Source organism: Macaca thibetana, chromosome X, assembly GCF_024542745.1.
Source record: "Macaca thibetana thibetana isolate TM-01 chromosome X, ASM2454274v1, whole genome shotgun sequence".
NCBI lineage: Eukaryota > Metazoa > Chordata > Mammalia > Primates > Cercopithecidae > Macaca > Macaca thibetana.
This window is the reverse complement of record NC_065598.1, coordinates 96,757,091-96,778,107: the sequence shown is the minus strand read 5'-3', so window position 1 is coordinate 96,778,107 and position 21,017 is coordinate 96,757,091. Positions and strand designations below refer to the sequence as shown.

Genomic DNA, 21,017 nt, shown 5'->3' with positions numbered 1-21,017 from the left:
TTTTTTTCTTTTTTTTTTTTTTCAGACAGAATCTTACTCTGTTGCCCAGGCTGGAGTGCAGTGGCGCGATCTCAGCTCACTGCAACCTCCATCTCTGGGGTTCAAGTGATTCTCTGGCCCCAGCTTCCCGAGTAGCTGGTATTACAGGCTTGTGCCACCATGCCTGGCTAATTTTTGTATTTTTAGTAAAGGTGGGATTTCACCATATTGGCCAGGCTAGTCTTGAACTCCTGACCTCAAGTGATCCACCTGCCTCGGCCTTCCAAGGTGCTAGACATGAGCCACCGCACCCGGCCAGCATTTTTTCTTAGATAAAGCTTTCTCTTTCTTTCTGGCTTTAAGTAGCTCTAGAGTCAGAAAGATCGGGATTGAATTCTCTGCCCTGCTTTTTATTTTCCTCAACCCCAAATTTTCAAATTCAATTTAATTTCTAAATTGATATATAATAGATGTACACATTTCGTGGGTACATACGGTAATTTAATACATATAATTTATGAAGATCAAGTCAGTGTAATTGGGATATCCATCACCTTTAATATTTGTCTTTATGCTAGAACATTTGAGTTACTCTCTTCTAGCTATTTTGAAATATACAATAGATGATTATAAACTATAATCACCCTACCAATCTGTCAAACTGTTTCTATGTATCCATTAATCAACCTCTCTTCATCTCCCGCCCCATCCCCCACCACCCCGCACTTTCCTGTCCTCTGGAAACTGCCAGTCTATTCTCTATCTTCATGAGATCCACTTTTTTTTTTTTAAGCTCCCACATATGAGTGAGAACATCCTGCTCTGCTTTTTGTAGGGTGTGGGATCTTGGGCAAGTTTATTTGACTTTTCTGCCCCTTAGTTTCCTCATCTGTGAAATGCAGTCAGGTATAGTACTTACCCCCAAGAGTTGTTATGAATAAGATAATGGAAATAAAGAACTTAGCACTGTGCCTGGCATCCAGAAGGCACTCAATAAATGGTGGCTGTGCTGCTCATGGTGAAGGTAATATAGATTGAGCATCCCTAATCTGAAAATCCAAAATCCAAAATCTTCTAAAATTAGAAACTTTTGGAGTCCTGACATGACACTCAAAGGACATGCTCATTGGAATGTTTCAGATTTTTGGATTAGGGATGCTCAACCAGTAAGTACATATAATATTCCCAAATTAAAATAAATCTGAAATCTGAAATGCTTCTGGTCCGAAGCATTTCAGATAAGGGATACTCAACCTATAGTAGTAGTAATGGTAAATAACTACCACCACTACCACTGCTACCCTTGGGATAGAGGGATCAATGCATTCAAGTGCCTACATTTTTTTGCATAGCTAACCAAAGTGTTGGTAGAGGCAGCAGTTGCTGTTCCTGAAGGGACAGCAAGGCAATTGTTCTGGGCTTCACAGACAATGTCTGGGGCTTTAAAACAAAGTTGTTTATGGAGGTATGACTGAAAATGATTCAGTAGCGCATAATTCTCAGCAAAGGAGTTCTGTTTATTTTTGCCAATCCTTTTCTGCCCAAGAACCTTAAAGAAAAAATATGTATTTCTAAGGCTCAATTTTGGTTGATCACCCATGACTTATTGTCCACAAGCTTTGTCAGCAGCATCTGGGTACGAAGATGTAAAGTCTCTGTTCTTTTTTACCAAGGTGGTCTTCATTCTCAGTGGATGCCATCTCACTCTTCTTGAGCCTCTCAGTGAGTATAGGACTGGTTTGATGGCTAGAATATAGATATACAGGAACAACGGGTTCTCAGGGATGTGATATTAGGGTAGGTGGAGTTGTATGGGGAGTGTAGAGATATTATCAAATGGAAATTTAAAAACCGGGTAGTCCTGATAGTTCTGGAGATGAACCTGTTTGCTGAGGGAGGGATATCAGCTGTTTCTTTTGGTTTCCCTGTTTTTCTCTTTAGTAGTCTGTTGAAAGTAAAAAGAGAAAAAGGTCAGTTATTTTAAGTGAAGCCAAGTGCCAGGTTTCCTGTCCTTCCCAGACCATTTCAGGGTAGGAGGGTATTGGCCAGTTTCCAACAGGGTATAAACTGCACCCCACGAGGCGCCCATCCTCTGCCCTGGCGTCGTACTTTCTCTCACTCTTGCTCTCTCCCCTCTGCCCTTCATTTAAGTAGTATTAACTATAAGAACCAAGGCTTCTTCACAGGAATTTTCCAGTAACATCTTTTCTGTGTCCCAGGTATCCATTCTTTTTTTTTTTTTTTGCCCTAAGTTCTGGAGTTATAGAAAGGAAAATGGATTTAAATTTTCAACAAAGATTTAGGGGTAGTTACTGATATCTAAAAAAAAAACACTTCCTCTTCTACCACTTCCTTCCACTCTACTCTCTACTCTCATCCTCACCCCTTGTCCCCAGAGCAGTGTCTATCTCCTTGTTAGTGGCCCAGGCCAAGTCCAAGCCCCTCCATGTAGGTGTAACAACCCAAAGCTCTAAGGTAGCCAGGGATATAAAAGGTCATGTCCCTTTCAGAGCTGAGATGACATTATAATATTGACAGTTAACAATCTTGGAGACTGGGGTCCTAAGGAATACTGAGAATGAGTGGCCAGTAACTACAGCCTTTAAGCCCTCATAGGGCTTTTTTTGTATTGGGAGAAATGATATCTGCTTATTATAAAAAAAGAAAATTTCTTTTCTTTTTTTTTTTTTTTTGAGACGGAGTCCCGCTCTGTCGCCAGGTTGGAGTGCAGTGGCGCTATCTCAGCTCACTGTAAACTCCGCCTCCCAGGTTCAAGCAATTCTTCTGCCTCATCCTCCCCAGTAGCTGGGACTACAGGTGCCTGCCACCACGCCCGGCTAATTTTTGTATTTTTAGTAGAGACGGGGTTTCACCATGTTGGCCAGGATGGTCTTGATCTCTTGACCTCGTGATCTGCCTGCCTCAGCCTCCCAAAGTGCTGGGATTACAGGCATGAGCCACTACGCCCGGCCAAAAAAAGAAAATTTATAATAAAAAATCCAAAAGAAAGGCATTTAGGCCTTTTACATCTCACAATCACCTAGTATCTTTCGGTGATATTCCTCCAGGTATTTCTATATCTGTATATGTATCCTGCTATACGTGCTGTACTCTAACTTGCTATTTTCCCTAACAAAAATGCCAGGTTGTGGAAAACTTTCCATGTCAATAAATAGAAGTCCACATTAGCCTTTTTAATGTATGCATAGTATTCCACAGCATAGATGCATCCTAATTTATTTAGCCATTCTCCATTGTTGGACATATAGGCTGTTTCCCACTTTTAGTTATTGTACACAGTGCTGTGATTAAACATCCTTGAGGGTCGTTTTTTGGGTACTTGTGTAACTATCCTTGGAGACAGCTCAAGAATTGAGATTACTAGTTCATAGTGTATTCATGTTTTTAAAGTTCTTGAGATATATATATAAAGTTCTTGTACTTCCACCACTGGAATCATAAACTTTAAGATAACCCTATAGCCATCTAAAGATCTTGTGTCAACCAGTGCTGGGGCATCATGCTGGACTGCCAGAAGATGGTACCCAAGCACCCTTCCTGTACTTCTTCTATTTCTCTTCTCCTAATCACCAACCATAGAGTGAGGAAAGAATTTCAGGCTCAAAATTGGAATACTATTGTAGAAATTGTTAGGGAAGGCCTATGTAAATTTTCTTCTCTAACCACTGATCCAGCATTACCTTCAAAAATATTGTCATCAACGTATGGAGCTGGAGTCTATAAGTCACTCCTTCAATTGTAGTGAAACTTCGTAGTGTTCTGAACTCTAGTTCTCCTAGAACATTCACCTTCTTTCATGGGTTCATCTAAAGCAAATGTTACTGACATATTCTTTTTAGGCCGTAATCTTGTACCTTCTTTCTGTACAGCAAGAAGATGGGGGAGGGGATGGGGAAGTTAGTTGGTGTCCACGTGTTCAGGGATTGGTCACTGAGTATTAACATTTAAAGGGCCATTTACCTGTAGGATTGACTTTAGAGGCTTAGCTTCTGTTGGGCGTTGTTCTAGATGCTGTCTTTTCTCCTTTGACATTCCTGTTCTGGTGGATAAGCTGGGGGAAGATAGAAAGGATAAGAGTAGTAGAAACAGACACACTTCAAGCTTCTTTATCTAGTGCAGCTACTACCCCATCCCTGCCATATGCCTTTGGGCAATGTGACAACAGAGCAGGAGGATGTTTAGGCCTTTTGCTCCTCAAAACTCTGATCACCTCCTATTTTCTTCTTCTTTTTCCTCTTTTCAACATTTCTATCCTCTCCCATCATTCCTCATTATTGGGAGGATTGTAGAACTAGACACTGAGAATCTGGAGTAGGTTCATGGCATTCATCCGTAGAATAATGCCAGTAGGCTCTTTAAGAGGCTTATGTTCATTTTCTCTTCCACATGGCAAATCAGAGATTAGAAACCCTGTTTTGGGGAGGCTGTAATGCTGATAGGTTGGCTTACCTTTATGAAAATCATTCCCCTCACATGACCACTCAAGTTATGCCAGGGGTGGGGTGTACCTAACAATGTTGGAGTGTTGGTGGGCACTGCCGTAGCCCCATTTGAGCCAATGATATCAAGAGACTTGCTCAGTGCCACCCAGAATCCAAGCACCTCCCAGAACTCCTCGCTTGTGAGAAAGACTGATCCCTGTTGCTTTTCTTATCAGTAAATCTCATGGAGGCATCTCAGTACCTGTGTGATGAGCATCTTTCTCCAGAGCCTGTATTATTCTTGGAGATTGAGATGCTCGAGGTAGGTGGTAGTTGGCAGGTATTAATGACAGCTAATAGCCAGCGCAGTCCTTCAACTATGGGCTGATGGTTTCTTCTTTCAAGGTTTCTGATGGCTGAACATGGCTCCTGTGACAGAAGAGAAGGATGCAGACCTGGAGCCTGGGACCCCTGGGGCCCACAGAACCAGTCACTCTCATTCAAACAGTGGAGGAACACATAAGGTCTGCTATGCCTAGAGAGGCTCTGAGACTTCTAGGAGACACTCAACATTCACATCTGAGAAAGCATAATAAAGCTGAGGTCCTTTAATAAAGTGGTTGTGGTGTCTTGGGTGCGTGACCTTGAGCAAGTCACATAGAGTCTCTGAGCCTTGGCTTTTTTATCCATAAAATGGGGATATTCATGTGTCCACTTTACAGAACTATTTTGAAGGCAGAATGCAATATTTGTTACCACCATCAAGTCAGGAATCACTATGGGTGTTGCCTGACAGCGAGAGACTTTGCCGCAAACCCAACATATGGGGCTGATTATAGAATGGGCCAAGGGCTGCATCTGCTGGGCTCCAGAGGAAGAGGGAAGGAAGGGGTTGACACTTACCACTCGGCATGGGCACTTATTCTCTTTCACTAGCTTCTTTAGAAGTAGATAGTCAATAATATCACAAGGCATGAGGGCTTTCTTCTTGTCTTGTTTGTTTGCTAAGCTAAAACAGAGCATATGAGAGAGGGAGGAAAAAAGAGTGCAAGAGTGAAACCAAAATAGAAGCAAAAGGCGAGAAAAGAAGGGAAAGAGGAGGAGAACAAATTCTACTATAACTGCTACATATCCAGGAATTAGGTTTAAAGACATACCTAATGAGATGAGCTAGACATTTTTCTAGCCAACTCCCAATGAAGGAAAGTATAGCACAAATCATTTGAATCCACGATAGTCCCCCCAGGGCTCATTTCTCACTTCCCCTACATTATGCTATCAAGCTTTAATTAGAATTGCTAACTGGGCTATGAACAGATTTGGAGTTTTTACATCCTTTCCCAAACTCTGTTCATGCTCTAGTTGGGGTTGCTAATGAGGAATGAAAGAGGCATAAAGGGAGTTGGGGGCGGGGATGAGAATTGACTGGCCACCTGCATTGTCACCCTGGAATAAGTGCTAGTTATGTAATTTTTGAGCAATCTGATCAGAGAGGAGGTCATTGGCATCGATTATACAAGATAGGGGTTCTCTGCTATCATGAGGTTTCAGGATCAGAGACCGAAACCAGAAAAGATAATAAGCAAATCCAGGAAGGTAGTATTCAGGAAGAGTCAAGGGGTGGAGGTGGTGGATTCCGCTTTTCATTTCCTTTTGATGCTTCCCTTCAAAATTACCTTTGTACAGTTAGGTAACATGTCCCCCATGGCAGTGTGTGGTAGAAAGTAGCTCTTGAGAACAGACCCCAGAGAATTGGGCCGCTTTACCTCCCTGAGCCTAAGGGAACAGAAGGCCTAGCTGGGTTTGACAAAGGGACCACCCAACCCTTCATTTCTATACTTTTAAGGGTACAAATTGGGAAGCGGAAATAGGACATAAAGGCAGAATCTTACAGTAAGATGGGTTTCCCTGCCACTCTTTTATCAGACAGCAGATGTGTTAAGATGATCTTCACTTCCTGCATGCGTCTTATGTCACTGGAATCCAGGACGAAAACAAGCCCATGGGCCTGTGCATAGTAGTTTGGCCATGCTTCCCGGCCCTTCAGATCTCCATTCAGGTCGTAGATGGAAAGTTCATACTCATCTAACAAAAGTGTAGTCAGTTCCGATTTCATACAATGGTCTGTCTTACTGGGAAGTACTATGCATAGGGGAAAAGAGGAGAAGCAATCACTTAGATGGAAACTCCATACTCATCTAACAGCAGTAGAGTCAGTTCCGATTTCATACAGTTGTCTATCCTACTGGGAAGTACTATGCAGAGGGGAAGAGAGGAAAAGCAATCACAAAGTAGGGAAATATAGTTAGATCAAATAATTTGTTGAACCCTGACTAGAGCCTGCTCTGAGAAATCCCACTGAAGCATCCTGCCACCCTGCCCATACTTGGGTACTATCTTCCTAAATAATCGCTTTACCCATACTATCCTCTCCTGGCTCAGTAACCTTTAGTGCGTGTCCACTGCTTCCAGATACAATACAGACTCCTTCACCTCCTAACCTGCCAGACCTATCTCCTAGTGCTATAACCTGACGGGTGTCCACACTGTCCCTGGTACATACCAAATCTGTTCTTCCCTTGGCTCCTTTGCCCCTACTTCTCCCACTCTACATCAATGTCATGCTTTCTCTTGCCCTGGGATTTTACAAGATGTCATTCTCTCTGCTTAGAACACTTCTACTCTTTGCTCAGTTAATGCCTATTTTTTAAAATGTCAATTTTGATCTTGTTTATTCTAGAGTTTTCCCACACACCACCAGCCATCTGGATAAGGTACCTTTCTTCTGAGTTTACCATTGTCATAGCACATATTACAGTGTTGTAAATTCTATGGTTTATTTATCTGGGTTATAAACTGCAACAGGACGGGAACCCTTTCAATTTTATTGAAATTTATTCACCATTATATCCATGATGCCAAGCACATTCATTATTGAATTAATCTGATAAATGAATGAATGAACAGAAGGTCCTTCTCTCCCACCCTTCAATACCCAGCTCAAGTACTGTTTAGGAAGACTTCTCTGGCCTGTCCACTTCGCACTTCTCTCTCTCTTGTTGAGCACATGGTCTGTTGAGCTGGTCCTTCACCTCTTTTTGTGCTTACTTTGTCTCTCCAACTAAAACATAAGCTATATGAGGGAGGATGTTTGTATTACCATACACACAGTAAGTGTTCAATAAATGTTTATGGTGGTTGTTACTGTAGATGAAGGTATGAAGTTGTCTTCCACATATGTCTTCCAAGAAACCATGCTAGACTTAGACACATTTTCCTTTGAAAAGCTATAGCCAGAACATAAAATCTCACAGGGAATTCCATACCTCATTCAGCTCCCATAGAAATGGAGTTGAAAACGGCAGTCTTGGCTGGGCACGGTGGCTCGCGCCTGTAATCCCAGCACTTTGGGAGGCTGAGGTGGGCGGATCACCTGAGGTTAGGAGTTCAAGACCAGCCTGGCCACCCTGGCAAAACCACATGTCTACTAACATACAAAAAAAAAAAAAAAAAACCCAGCCAGGTGTGGTGGCACACACCTGTAATCCCAGCTACTTGGGAGGCTGAGGCAGGAGAATCACTTGAGCCCTGAAGAAAGAGGTTGCGGTGAGCTGAGATCACGCCACTGCACTCCAGCATGGGGGACAAGAGTGAAACTCCATCTCAAAAAAATAAACAAACAAACAAACAAAAACAAACAAAAAGAATGAAAATGGAAAACGGCAGCATTTATATGCATTCCAGTCTGTTGAACTGACCATTCTAGCCTAGCTCCCTTCCCACATTAGTAGCAAAATGACTTTATATATTCTCTATACCCATACCTGGGAGCACTAAGACTAGAATTCATAACTTCTTATTTGTAGTCTTAGATCTGCATGTGACATTTTCCATAGGACTGCCAAAATGAGTCATTAATGTGAAAAGTTAGTAATATGCTTTTGGGTCTTTGGAAATGAGAATACATATATATGTATGTGTATGTATATATTATTATTATTATGTTTAAATGTGATTTTCATAACATCTCTTCTGATTTCATGTTAGGCAATGAACTTTTAAATTATAGCTTTCAGATAAAATAATTTTCAGCCACAACTTTGATGTGATATTTGCTATATCTGTATTAGACTACTCAAAAATAATAAGTGGGCCAGGGACGGTGGCTCACACCTGTAATCCCAGCACTTTGGGAGGCCGAGGCAGGCAGATCACGTGAGGTCAGGAGTTCAAGACCAGCCTGGCCAACATGGTGAAACCTTGTCTCCACTAAAAATACAAAAATTAGCCAGGCGTGGTGGCGGGCACCTGTAATCCCAGCTACTTGGGAGGCTGAAGCAGGAGAATCACTTGAACCCAGGAGGCAGAGGTTGCAGTGAGCTGAGATCTCACCATTGCACTTCAGCCTGGGCAACAGAGCAAGATGTCTGTCTCAAATTAAAAAAAAAAAAAAGTGACTAGGTTAAAACTCTAAAGGTAATATTAGAGTTTCCTTCATCAAGAAAAGCTTTATATATTTTTTTGCCCTGTCAGAGAAAAAAATTTTTTTCCTTAGTTTTCTTTTTCTTTTTACTTGAAACCTTACCAGTTCCTTCAGTTAGTGCATTCTATTGTTGGTGAACCCTAGATGCTGTGAGCAGTTGTTCCCTGACAATTTACATTTATCTTATTTCCTCTATTAAAGTATAAACACTCTAAGGACAGGTACTGAGTCTGATTCATCTCTGTATCCCTAGTGAAGTGTTTCAGAAAGCATGGTCCGGGCACCATATAATTGAGAATTATGCAGGGGTGATTGTTAAAGCCTAGTTCAGACCAAATGAATCAAAACCTCTAGGCTTGGAACACAAGTATTTGCATGTTTAATGAACTCCCTATGGTTAACAAAATCCTGAGGTGATTCTTCTGCACTTTAAAGCTTGAGTACCACTACCCTAGAGAGCCATGAAACTCATGCCTGATTGTGTCTCAGCATCATCTGATGAGCTTGTTAAGATACAGATTCCATGCTACACACCTGTAATCCCAGCTACTTGGAAGACTGAGGTGGGAGGATCGCTTGAGCCTGGGCAATCAAGGCTGTAGTGAGCCATGATCACACCACTGTACCACTGCACCCCAGTCTGGGTGACAGAGTGAGACTCTCTCAAAAAAAAAAAAAAAAAAAAAGAAAAGAAAAATGGAAACTGTAGATTCCACAGGCCCTTCCCAGACCAAAGTTTTTGAATCTCCAGGTCCCCTGTCAGTAGGGTTGAAAGCTCTCCAGGTGACTCTGGTTACGGTTACTGGTTCTCAGTATTCACTGTTCTCCATGATCACCTGTAGAGCATTGTATTTATTTATTTATTTATTTATTTATTTATTTATTTATTTTTAAGCCTGGAGTGCAGTGGCACCATCTCGGCTCACTACACCCTTTGCCTCCCAGGTTCAAGCAATTCTCTTACCTCAGCCTCCTGTGTAGCTGAGATTACAGCCCCCCGCCACCACACCCAGCCAATTTTTGTATTTTTAGTAGAGACGGGGTTTCACCATGTTGGTCAGTCTGGTCTCAAACTCCTGACCTTAGGTGATCCGCCCACCTCGGCCTCCCAAAGTGCTGGGATTACAGGTGTGAGCCACCACACCCAGCCATCCCCAGGCCTCGTTCTCTTAGGGTTTGAGTCCATAGATCTGGGGTGGGGCTGAAGCATCGTGACTTTTTTAAAAAGCTCCCCAGGTGATTGAAATATATAGCCAGGTTTGAAAGGCACTAGTCTAAATGTCCTCATTTAGGGCACCTGCTTGTGCCAGTGGTTGGGTTTCTTCTTGCCTTACATGACCATGCCAGACAAAAGAGTTTTAGTGAATGGTGTCAATAATAATGACTTGGAGGAGGTGGCATAAGATGGCCAAATAGAATCCTTCAGTGATGGTCACCCCTGCAGGAACACCAAATTGAACAACTATCCACATGAAAGCACCTTCATAAGAACCAAAAATCAGGTGAGCGATCATAGTACCTGGTTATAACATCCGTATTTTTTTCTTTTTTTGAGACAGGGTCTCACTCTGTCGCCCGTGCTGGAGTGCAGTGGCTCAGTCTCAGCTCACTGCAGCCTTGACATCCTAGACTCAAGTGATCCTCCCACCTTAGCCTCCTGAGTCACTGGGATTATAGGCATGTGTCACCATTCCTGGCTAATTTTTGTATTTTTTTTTTTTGTAGACAGTTTTAGCATGTTGCCCAGGCTGGTCTTGAACTCCTGGGCTCAAGCGATCTGCCTGCCCTGGCCTTCCAAAGTGCTGGGATTACAGGCATGAGCCCTCGCACCCCACCTTGGTTATAACATCATGTCAAGGAAAGAGGCACTGAAGAGGGTAGGAAAGACAGTCTTGAATCACCAGTACCACCCTTTCCTCATTCCCTGGCAGCACCACATGGCACAGAGAGAGAATCTGTGCTTGGAAGAGAGAGTGCAGTGATTGTAGGACTTTGGATTAGAACTCAGTGCTGCCCTGTCACAGCAGAAAACTACATAGGGCAGAATTTGCCTAGCACTTATGGAGGAAGCATTTAGACCAGCCCTAGCCAGAGGGAAATTGCCCATTCCAACAGTTGGAACCTGAGTTCCAGCAAGCCCTGCCACCATGGCCTGAAGTGCTCTGGGGTGCTAAATAAATTTGAAAGGCAGTCCAGGCCACAAGGACTGCAGTTCCTGGGCAAGTCCTGGTACTGTGATGGGCTTGGAGCCAAGGACTTAGGGGGCATGCAACCTAGTGAGTCACCAGCCAGAGTGACTAAGGGAAGTGCTTGTGTCACCCCTCCCCCTAGTGCCAGGCAGCACAGCTTGCAGCTCCAGGAGGAGAGGGAAGAGTAAAGAGAACATTGTCTTACAACTTGAATACCAGCTCAGCCACAGGAAAATAAAGTACCAAGCAGAGTCCTGAGGCCCCCATTTCAGGCCATGGCTCCCCGATGACAGTTCTAGACCCATCCTGGGCCAGAAGGGAACCCAGTGCCCAGAAGGGAAGGACCCAGTCTTGACAGGATTCACCACCACCTGACTAAAGAGCCCTTAGGCCTGAGTAAACATCCCAAGCAAGTGCCAGGCAGCAGTCACCATGGGCCTTGGGCAAGACCTGGTATTGTGCTGGCTTCAGGTGTGACCCAGCACATTTTCAGCAGTGGTGGCCATCAGGAGAGACTCCTGCTTGAGGAAAGGAGAGAGAAGAGTAAAAAGGACTTTGTCTTGCAACTTCAGTACTAACTCAGCCACAGTGAAATACAGCACCAAGCAGACTCCTAAAGTCCCTGATTCCAGGCCTTAGCTCCTGGAGGGCATTTCTAGACTCACCTTGGGCCAGAAAGGAAAACGCTGCCCTGAAGAGAGAGACCCAGGCCTGGCAGGACTCACTGCCTGCTAACTAAAGAGCTCAGGCCTTGAATAAACATTGGTGGTAGCCAGGCTATAGTCACTATGGGCTCGGGGCTGTGATGGCCAATTCTGCTTGAGGAAAGGAGAGAGGAATATAGAGAGGACTTTGTCTTGCAACCTGGGTACTTGCTCAGCCCCAGTAAAATAAAGCACCAAGCAGATTTCTAAAGCCCCTGACCCCAGGCCCTAGCTCCTGGTGGCATTTCTAGACCCACCCTGGGCCAGAAAGGAACCTGCTGCACTGAAGGAAAATACCCTTTCCTGGCAGGATTCATCAGCTACTGACTGAAGTGCCCTTGGACCTTGAATAAATATCAGGGATAACCAGGAAATAGTTGCCACAGGCCTTGGGTGAGACCCAGTACTGTTGGCTTCATGTGTGACTCAGCACAGTCTCAGTGGTGGTGGCCACAGGAGTGTTTGTATCACCCCTTCCCCAACTCCAGGCAGCTCAGCACAGAGAGAGAGAGAGACTCCATTTGCTTGGGAGAAGGTAAGGGAAAAGAACAAGAGACTTTGCCTGGTAAACCAGGGAATTCTCTCAGATCTTACCCAAGACCACCAAAATGGTACCTCTACAGCTTTACAAGAGTCACAGCATTACTAGGCTTAGGGTGTCCCCTAATGCGTATACAGCTTCAGTGACCAAAGATTTGATCACAACACTCAATTCCCTTTGAGTCCTTCTCAAGAAGGATGGGTAAAAACAACCCCAGTCTGCATAGATTAAATACCTAACTTTTCAATGCCCAGACTTTGATGAACATCAATAAACATCAAGACCATCCAGGAAAAATGACCTCACCAAAAGAGCTAAATAAGGCACCAGTAACATTATGGAGTGACAGAGATAAGTGACCTTTCAGACAGATAATTCAAAATAGTTTTGAGGAAGATCAATGAAATCCAAGATAACACAAAGAAGGAATTCAGAATCTATCGGATAAGTTTAACAAAGATTGAAATAAGAGAGAGTGGCATGATATACTTAAAGTATATCAAGGAAAAAAACTTTTATCCTAGAATATTATATCCAGCAAAATTATCCTTCAAACATGAAGGAGAAATAAAGTATTTCCCAGACAAACAAAAGCTGAGGGATTTTTGTCAACACCAGACCTCTCCTCCAAGAAATGCTAAAGGGAGTACTTCAACCTGAAAGAAAAGGATGTTAATGAGCAATAAGAAATCACCTGAAGGTATAAAACCCACTGGTAACAGCAACTCACACAGACAAATACAGAGTATTGTTATAATACTGTAATTGTGGTGTGTAAACTACTCATAGCTTCAGTACAAAGAATAAAAGATGAACCTATCAAAAGTAACAACTACAGCAACTTTTAAAGACAGTATAATAAGATATAAATAGAAACAACAAAAAGTTACAAAGCAGAGGGGATAAAGTTAAAGTGTACAATTAATATTAGTTTTCTCTTTGCTTGTTTTTGCAATCACATTTTTCATCAGTTTAAAATAATGGGGTCTCCAGGGGGCAGTGGGTGAATATTTTAAAAAATGGATTATAAGATGTTATTTGAGGCCGAGCGCGGTGGCTCAAGCCTGTAATCCCAGCATTTTGGGAGGCCGAGACGGGCGGATCACGAGGTCAGGAGATCGAGACCATCCTGGCTAACATGGTGAAACCCCGTCTCTACTAAAAAATACAAAAAAAAAAACCAAACTAGCCGGGCGAGGTGGCGGGCGCCTGTAGTCCCAGCTACTCGGGAGGCTGAGGCAGGAAAATGGCGTAAACCCGGGAGGCGGAGCATGCAGTGAGCGTCTCAAAAAAAAAAAAAAAAAAAAAAAAAAAAGATGTTATTTGCAAGCCCCATGGTAACTTCAAATCAAAAAACCTACAACAGATAGACAAAAAATATAAAGCAATACATCAAAACATACTACGAGAGAAAATCACTTTCACAAAAAGGAAGACAGGAAGGAAGGAAGGAAAAGACCTCAAAATAACCAGAAAGCAAATAACAAAGTGTCAGTAGTAAGTCCTTATTAATAATAACATTGAATATAAATGGACTAAACTCTCCAATCAAAAGACATAGGGTGGCTGAGTGGATTAAAAAACAACAACAACATGATCTGTTTCCTACAAGAAACACACTTCATCTATAAATACACATATAAACTAAAAGGGATAGAAAATTATATTCTATACAAATAGAAACCCAAAAGAGCGGGAGTAGCTATACTTCAGACAAAACGGGTTTCAAGACAAAAGCTATAAAAAGAGACCAAGAATGTCATATAATGATAAGGGGGTCAATTCAGCAAGTGTATATAACAATTATATGTGCACTGAACACTGGAGCACCCAGATATACAAAGCAAGTATTATTAGAGCTAAAGAGAGAGAGACCCCAATACAGTAATAATTGGAGATTTCAGCACCCCACTTTCAGCATTGGACAGATTATCCAGATCAACAATGAAACACTGTACCTAATCTGCACTATAGAGCAAATGGACCTCATAGATATTTACAGAACATTTCATCCAATGAATGCAGGATATACATTCTTCTCCTCAGCATATTGATCATTCTGGCAAGGCTGTGGAGAAAGAGGGACCCTCATACACTGTTGATGAGAACATAAATTATGTTCCACTATGAAAGTTCCTCAAAAAACTAAACATAGAACTACCATGTGATGCAGCGATCCACCTGCTGTGTATATATCCAAAAGAAAGGAAATCAGTATGTCGAAGAGATATCTGGTGTCCCATGTTTATTGCAGCACTGTTCACAATAGCCCAGATTTGGAAGCAACCTAAGTGTCCATCAACAGATGAATGGATGAAGAAAATGTGGTACTTATACACAATGGAGTACTATTCAGCCATAAAAAAGAATAAAATATTGTCATTTGCAGCAACACGGACAGAACAAGTACATGATATTAAATAAGCCAGGCACAGAATGATAAATTTCATATGTTCTCACTCATTTGTGGAAGCCCTAGAGTAAAATAATTGAACTCATGGAGATAAAGAGTAGAAGAACACAGCCGGGTGTGGTGGTTCATGCCTATAATCCTAGCACTTCGGGAGGCCAAAGCAGGCAGATCACCTGAGATCAGGAGTTCCAGACCAGCCTGGCCAACATGGTGAGACCTCGTCTCTAATAAAAATACAAAAATAAGCCAGGTGTGGTGGCACATGCCTGTAACCCTGGCTACTCGGGAGGCTGAGGTAGGAGAATTGCTTGAACTCAGGAGGTGGAGGTTGCAGTGAGCTGAGATTGTGCCACTGCACTCCAGTCTGAGCAATAGAGCGAGACTCTGTCTCAAAAAAAAAAAAGAGAGTACTAGAGGGTGGAAAGGGTAGTGAGGGGAGGGAATGGGACGGTTAATGGGTACAAAAATATAGTTAAGATCTAGTATTTGATAGCACAACAGAGTGACTATAGTCAGCAATAATTTGTTGTACATTTAGAATTACTGAGGGAGTACAACTGGAATGTTTGTAACACAAATAAATGGTGAATGCTTGAGGTGATGGATATCCCATTTACCCTGATTTGATTATTACACATTGTATGCCTATATCAACGTATCTCACATATCTCATAAATATATACACCTACAATGTACCCATACAAATTTAACAAATTTTTAAAAATGTCTTGTGTGCCAAAATATTTTATAGCTGGTGTCTTCAAGTGTTCACAGTATTACTTGCAGACGGGCATTTCCTTCCTAGGCAATTATCTGTTCTTGGCAATCAGCTTAAAAACATTCGCAGCAGCTGGGCGCAGTGGTTTAAGCCTGTAATCCCACCACTTTGGGAGGCCGAGGCGGGTGGATCACCTGAGGTCAGGGGTTTGAGACCAGCCTGACCAACATGGTGAGACCCTGTCTCTACTAAATACAAAAAGTTAGCTGGGCGTGGTGGCACATGCCTGTAATCCCAGCTACTTGGAGGCTGAGGCAGGAGAATCCCTTGAATCCAGGAGGCTGAGGTTGCAGTGAGCCGAGATTGCTCCATTGCACTCCAGCCTGGGCAACAAGAGTGAAACTCCGTCTCAAAAAACAAACAACAACAACAGCAAAACATTTGCAGGGACAAGGGAGGTAAATTATTCAATTTTGGGCACAGAGTAACCTACTAGATTGATTCTGATGGTCCTGCATAGACAGAGGTGGCCTGAGACATTCTTCAGAATGTGATATCAGTGCCCATTAAAAAATTGTCTGTGAATGTAGTCACAACCAATAGATTTATGAATAATCCCCCAGATATTCACTGAGAACAAGGCAAGTTATGCAGTAACAAAATAAATAGATTTTAGGCAGTGTCCTCTAGGAATTAAAATGGGAAACAGACAGTATTCTCACAGGCAAAATAGCATACCGGTAATTGCAGGTGAGTGCTTCCAAAAGCTGGCTGGCCATCAGAAACCCCTGAGGAGTTCTTAAAATATGGATTCCTAGGGCCCACCCAGACAAAAGGGAATCCAGGGATGAGGTTGAGTTGGGGCTCTAGAAAATTATCCCCACTTTTTTCAATAATCTTGTGATTTTTGCTGGCTCCTGGATTTTTCCTGCTGCTATTTACCTTCTTAAACATTTCTGCCTGTCAGAGAATTGGGAGAAGCAAGGAGTTAAGTTTGTTTCCTACAAGGGGGGATACAAAGCTGAACCCATTGGCTAAAATGTGAGGCTTGGAGCTGCTAATGGGACAGAGGAAGTTGTTACAGAAAATGGCAACATGTCGTCGGGCGCAGTGGCTCACACCTATAATTCCAGCACTTCGGGAGGCTGAGGCAGGAGGATTGCTTGAGGCCAGGAGTTCCAGACCAGCCTGGCCAACATGGTGAAACCCTATCTCTACTAAAATCCAAAAAAAAATTAGCCAGGTGTGGTGGTGCATACCTGTAATCCCAGCTACTCGGGAGGTTGAGGCATGTGAATCGCTTGAACCTGGGAGGCGGAGGTTGCAGTGAACTGAGATTGCACCACTGCGCTCCAGCTTGGGCAACAGAGTGAGACTCCGTCTCGGAGAAAAAAAAAAAAAAAAAAAAAAAAAAACAAAGAAAATGGCAACATGTTGTCTTAGGTGAATGGTGGAATGGGGGAGAACATCCATTCCATGAATATTTATTGAATACCTACCTGAAAATGCTAAAAGACCACAGGCTAAAGATACAGAGAGGAAAAAATCCATTATTTCTCTCAAGAGGCTCACAATTTAGGGGATGGACTTACAATTGCCTGATGATGTAATAAGTGCATGCCAGAGCGATGCATGGAAGAGTGGGAGCTGAGGCAGGAGGGCACTGATAGGGAAGGCTTTCCTGAGGTCAAGCTGGGCTGTGACTTGAGGCTTTTGATTTAGCAGGTAGATAATGGCAGAGGTAAAATGCTAGGTAGTGGGATAACATGTACAGAACTAGAAAAGGGGGATAGCAAGTCATTTGTTGTGGCTGTATCAGAGGGCATGTGCAGAGAGCATGGGAAATGAAGTTGGAGGAGGACTCAGGGACCAACTCATAGAAGGCTTTGTGTGCTGCTAAGAAACTTAAGTTTTATCTTGAAGATAATGGCATTGAACAGTTTTGAGCAGGGAAGTGCCATGATCAGACTTTTGTATTAAGTCCTTCTGGTAGCTATGTGGATTAAATACTGGGAGAACAACTGGAGATGACAAGATCAGCCAGAAGGCTCCTGCTGTAGTTCAAGGAAATTGATGAGCACTTCAGGTAGGTCAGTGGCAGAGGAGTCAGGTTAGCCTTTTTTGGCATCAGGGATGCCAGGTTAGATAAAACTCAACCACGTCATCATACTACTTCATTTATTCAGTAAACATGGATGGAGGGCATCCTGTGACAGACAGTGCTGGCTTCTTTGATTGGTCCTTAATAAGTAGTATAGTACCTTTCTGAAATTCTGTGTAACTGCTTCTTGAAATGTCAAGATACTGAACTAGAGACCTGGTATTAAACTTGCACATATCGGAACTGACAACATTTCTCAAGCTCCAACTCTCTATATTAGCTGTCACAGAATTTCATGTTATTAAACTTCTTTATCATCCCACACTTGTCTCTCTTATCTAGACCAAATTCCACTTTAATTGAGCCCTGAAACTAGACATCATTTCAAACATGCTATCCTTCATAATTAACTGCAATGATTTACATAGTTTGAACTTATGCATACTGACCCTATGAAAGGACTTTCAATTAGGATAGCTTGTAAAGGGAGCAGGTGACAGACATTACATAAACAGGCTGTTTATGTAATGTGGGGAAGGGAGGGAGGGAGGGAGAGAGACAGTGTATGTTGGAAGGTGTTTATGCGCAAAAAAAAAAAAAAAAAGGGAAACTGAGGGCCATGAAGTAATGCTAGGAAGGAATGCTTATTTCACTGGATTCTGGGGTCCATGGGAGACCCACACCAGTATCTAATGCTCTCAGTTCCTTACATTTTTGGAATGCCTCCACAAGAACAGTTTTGCCTGAGTTGTTCAAGCCAATGATAGGGATGGTCACATTCCTAGAAATGAAAAAGAAAAATGAGCCAAAGTCTTAAAACAGTTAGGTTTTAGGCTAAACAGAGAGTTATACTCTTCCTTAGTGTTTGGGATTCTGCCTGCAGTAATCTCAATGCATGTACCATAAAAGGCCCAGCCAAAGCAGTAGAAGGTGGTATGGGAGTCCCTCATCAAAGCCCCCAAGGATGCTTTTCTTCCCTGATTCGCTTAACCTTGTACAATTGGCCATCCCTCCTCAACCCTGCTCCCAATCTTACAAACAACTGCTTAATCACTTCAACTAACAATATATATTATGAAGATTTGTACCTTGAGGGACTATGGGCAGATTTGTGGGAGGAAATAGTGGAATAGGCCTAGGGAAATAATTGTAATATTACCTTCGTGTCTCTTCTGTTGTCTTTAGCCAAGAGCAGCAGGAGGTCAAAAGCCGGAACATGATTCATCTTAGTTCTTAAATATTAAGAGAAGAAAGAAAATAAGAAATAAGTTCCATTATAAACACTGAGCCTTTAGTCAGCTTATGACTAAACAGGTGCTGATAAACAGAAAGCCTGGGATTGTTAGAAGTCTATTACTTTATTCTATCCAACTGTGTCTATAAATGTCATAGAAGGAGGGACTGGTTATTCTCAATTGCAGTGACAAGTTCTGTGCTAATGAGTAGCTTTCTTCAAAATGGGGTGATTTCTTAGTATAGCAGCCTACACAGACATAATCAGATGTGGCCTATCCCTTCAGCCATAGTTCATCCTTGTTAAGAATATCTTTATTCAACCTTGTGGAGGTTGGGATGATGCCTAAGAGAAGAACCAACTTAGGCTTCCAGAAGGAACTATTGGGAGACCTGTTCCAAGTACCAATAATGTCTCTTCTTCAAAGATGTGGGCATTGGTGACCCGCTATTAGAGATTTTTTTACAATTTTTGGAGCTATCAGGGACCTTAGAGATAATCTATTCTAATGGATTTCAAACATTAATCCAGGTGTCCCATCCTCAAAGATTGCCAGGGAGCTGCATAAGCTTCCCAGGTGATGTCAATGCACAGCTGGATTTAGAAGTGAATGCCTAAGTAAAAAGGATAATTTAGGCAATCACTTCAAGGTTCATCCATGGAAAGCGGATTGTTTCCACTTTTTGGCTCTTATGAATAATGCTGCTATAAACATTTGTATATAAGTTTTTGTGTGGATATGTTTTCTCTTGGGTATATACCTAGGAGTATTACTGCTGGGTTATGTAATAAATCTATATTTAACCTCTTGAGGAACTGCCAGACTGTTTTGCAAAATGGCTACAACATCTTACATTCCCACCAGTAATGCTTGTTTTTTTGTTTACAGCTATCCTAGTGGGTGTGAGGTAGGTTTTTATTTATATTTCCCTAGTGACTAATTACAGTTGACCGTTGAACAACATGGGTTTGAACTGCATGAGTCTACTTATACCAGGCTTTTTTTTTTTTTCGACTGAATGAGGATATTTGTGAATGTGAAACCATGTATATGCAGGGCTAACTTTTCATATATATGGGTTTCATAGCACCAACTGCAGGATTTGAGAATGCACAGATTTTGGTATATGAGGGGGTCCAGGAGCCCATTTCCCCCAAGTTTACTGAGGGACAACTATATGTTGAAGCCCAGAATTGGAGGAAGCCCTGGCTGGGTTAGCAAAGTACTTCAATTGATGCTTAGATGGGCCTTGCTTAGCTATCTGATGAGCACAGTTTATGTGCTAGCTTATTAAGGGATAATTTATCAGGGTTCTGCAGAGTCATCCAGTCATTTACTGGTCTGGAGAGTTGCCATTCCAAAATACTCACATTTCATAGCATTTGTTATAGCACAGGTCACGCCCTAGGAGATCATTAGGTTTCCCATAAAGACGTCCTGGATAATGGCTCTGGCTTATGCCAGACAAAAGAGAAACCTTATATATGGCCTGTGATCAAAACCAGCCTTACTCCAGTTTTGCACATGAAGCTGATATGACCAGGAGCCTGAAACATCAGAGCCTAATTGTCTGGGTTCCATGATAGCCATCTCCCTTGGAGGAGAGGCCAGTAACTGCTTCATGTCTGTTTCCTAATAATTGGCAGAGCCTTCTAACTTGATGTCAGGCTCTCTGTGTTTGTCAGTGCCACCAAGAAGTGTCAAATTGGCATCACACAAGTTCTTCCTTTATAAGGAAGGGTAGGTAGGATAACCCAACTGGGAAAATGATTGGATTAGGGATGACTGGTCTGATCCTTTATTTCTAGTGCCTCTTCTGGGTAACCTGAAGTGAAATCACCTCAACTAAACCTATCATTTCCAAATTTCTTTTCTTATCTGTAAAATGAAGATAGTGACATATTTTGCTTACCATGAGGTGGTTATTTATCTGATAAGTTGATTCTTTTTGGATGGAAGACATAAGATATGCAGAGTAATAGGAAGATGCATTGAGCTTTCTAGCCTTCTTGTCAGATTAACACAGCTCAGGTTGTCCACTTATAAAAGCTATGGCAATGTCCTAATAATGGTTGTCAAGGTACTGACATGTCTATGGCAACAACTACCTGGTTCATAGCAACCAAACTTATATCTCCTTACCTTGTATGATTTTAGATAATTACTAAAGGAACTTTTAGTCATCATAGTTTTTATTCATTTTACAAAATAT

The 21,017-nt window shown here is 42.2% G+C and overlaps 1 protein-coding gene across 1 annotated transcript; it reads right to left on the bottom strand.

Annotated features, from left to right (window-relative positions):
• Positions 1–1,492: 1,492 nt before the first annotated feature.
• On the bottom strand, positions 1,493–20,931 carry ARL13A (ADP ribosylation factor like GTPase 13A). The gene is made up of 9 exons (XM_050775834.1): positions 20,718–20,931; positions 18,730–18,802; positions 18,281–18,351; positions 6,314–6,563; positions 5,325–5,430; positions 4,684–4,850; positions 3,961–4,051; positions 3,681–3,861; positions 1,493–1,924 (listed from the first exon to the last, which is right to left on the bottom strand). Exons 2-8 carry the CDS (start codon positions 18,786–18,788, stop codon positions 3,733–3,735), a joined length of 873 nt encoding a protein of 290 aa, XP_050631791.1. The 5' UTR covers positions 18,789–18,802; positions 20,718–20,931; the 3' UTR covers positions 1,493–1,924; positions 3,681–3,732.
• Positions 20,932–21,017: the final 86 nt, after the last annotated feature.

Excerpts from the sequence above, each read along its gene's own strand:
- ARL13A (XM_050775834.1), bottom strand. The coding sequence starts at position 18,788 with ATGTTCCGGCTTTTGACCTCCTGCTGCTCTTGGCTAAAGACAACAGAA. Across the intron at positions 4,052-4,683 it reads GAAAGATGCTCATCACACAG|CTTATCCACCAGAACAGGAA; the intron begins GTACTGAGATGC and ends ATCTTCCCCCAG. Across the intron at positions 3,862-3,960 it reads CTCTAAAGTCAATCCTACAG|AAAGAAGGTACAAGATTACG; the intron begins GTAAATGGCCCT and ends CTTGCTGTACAG.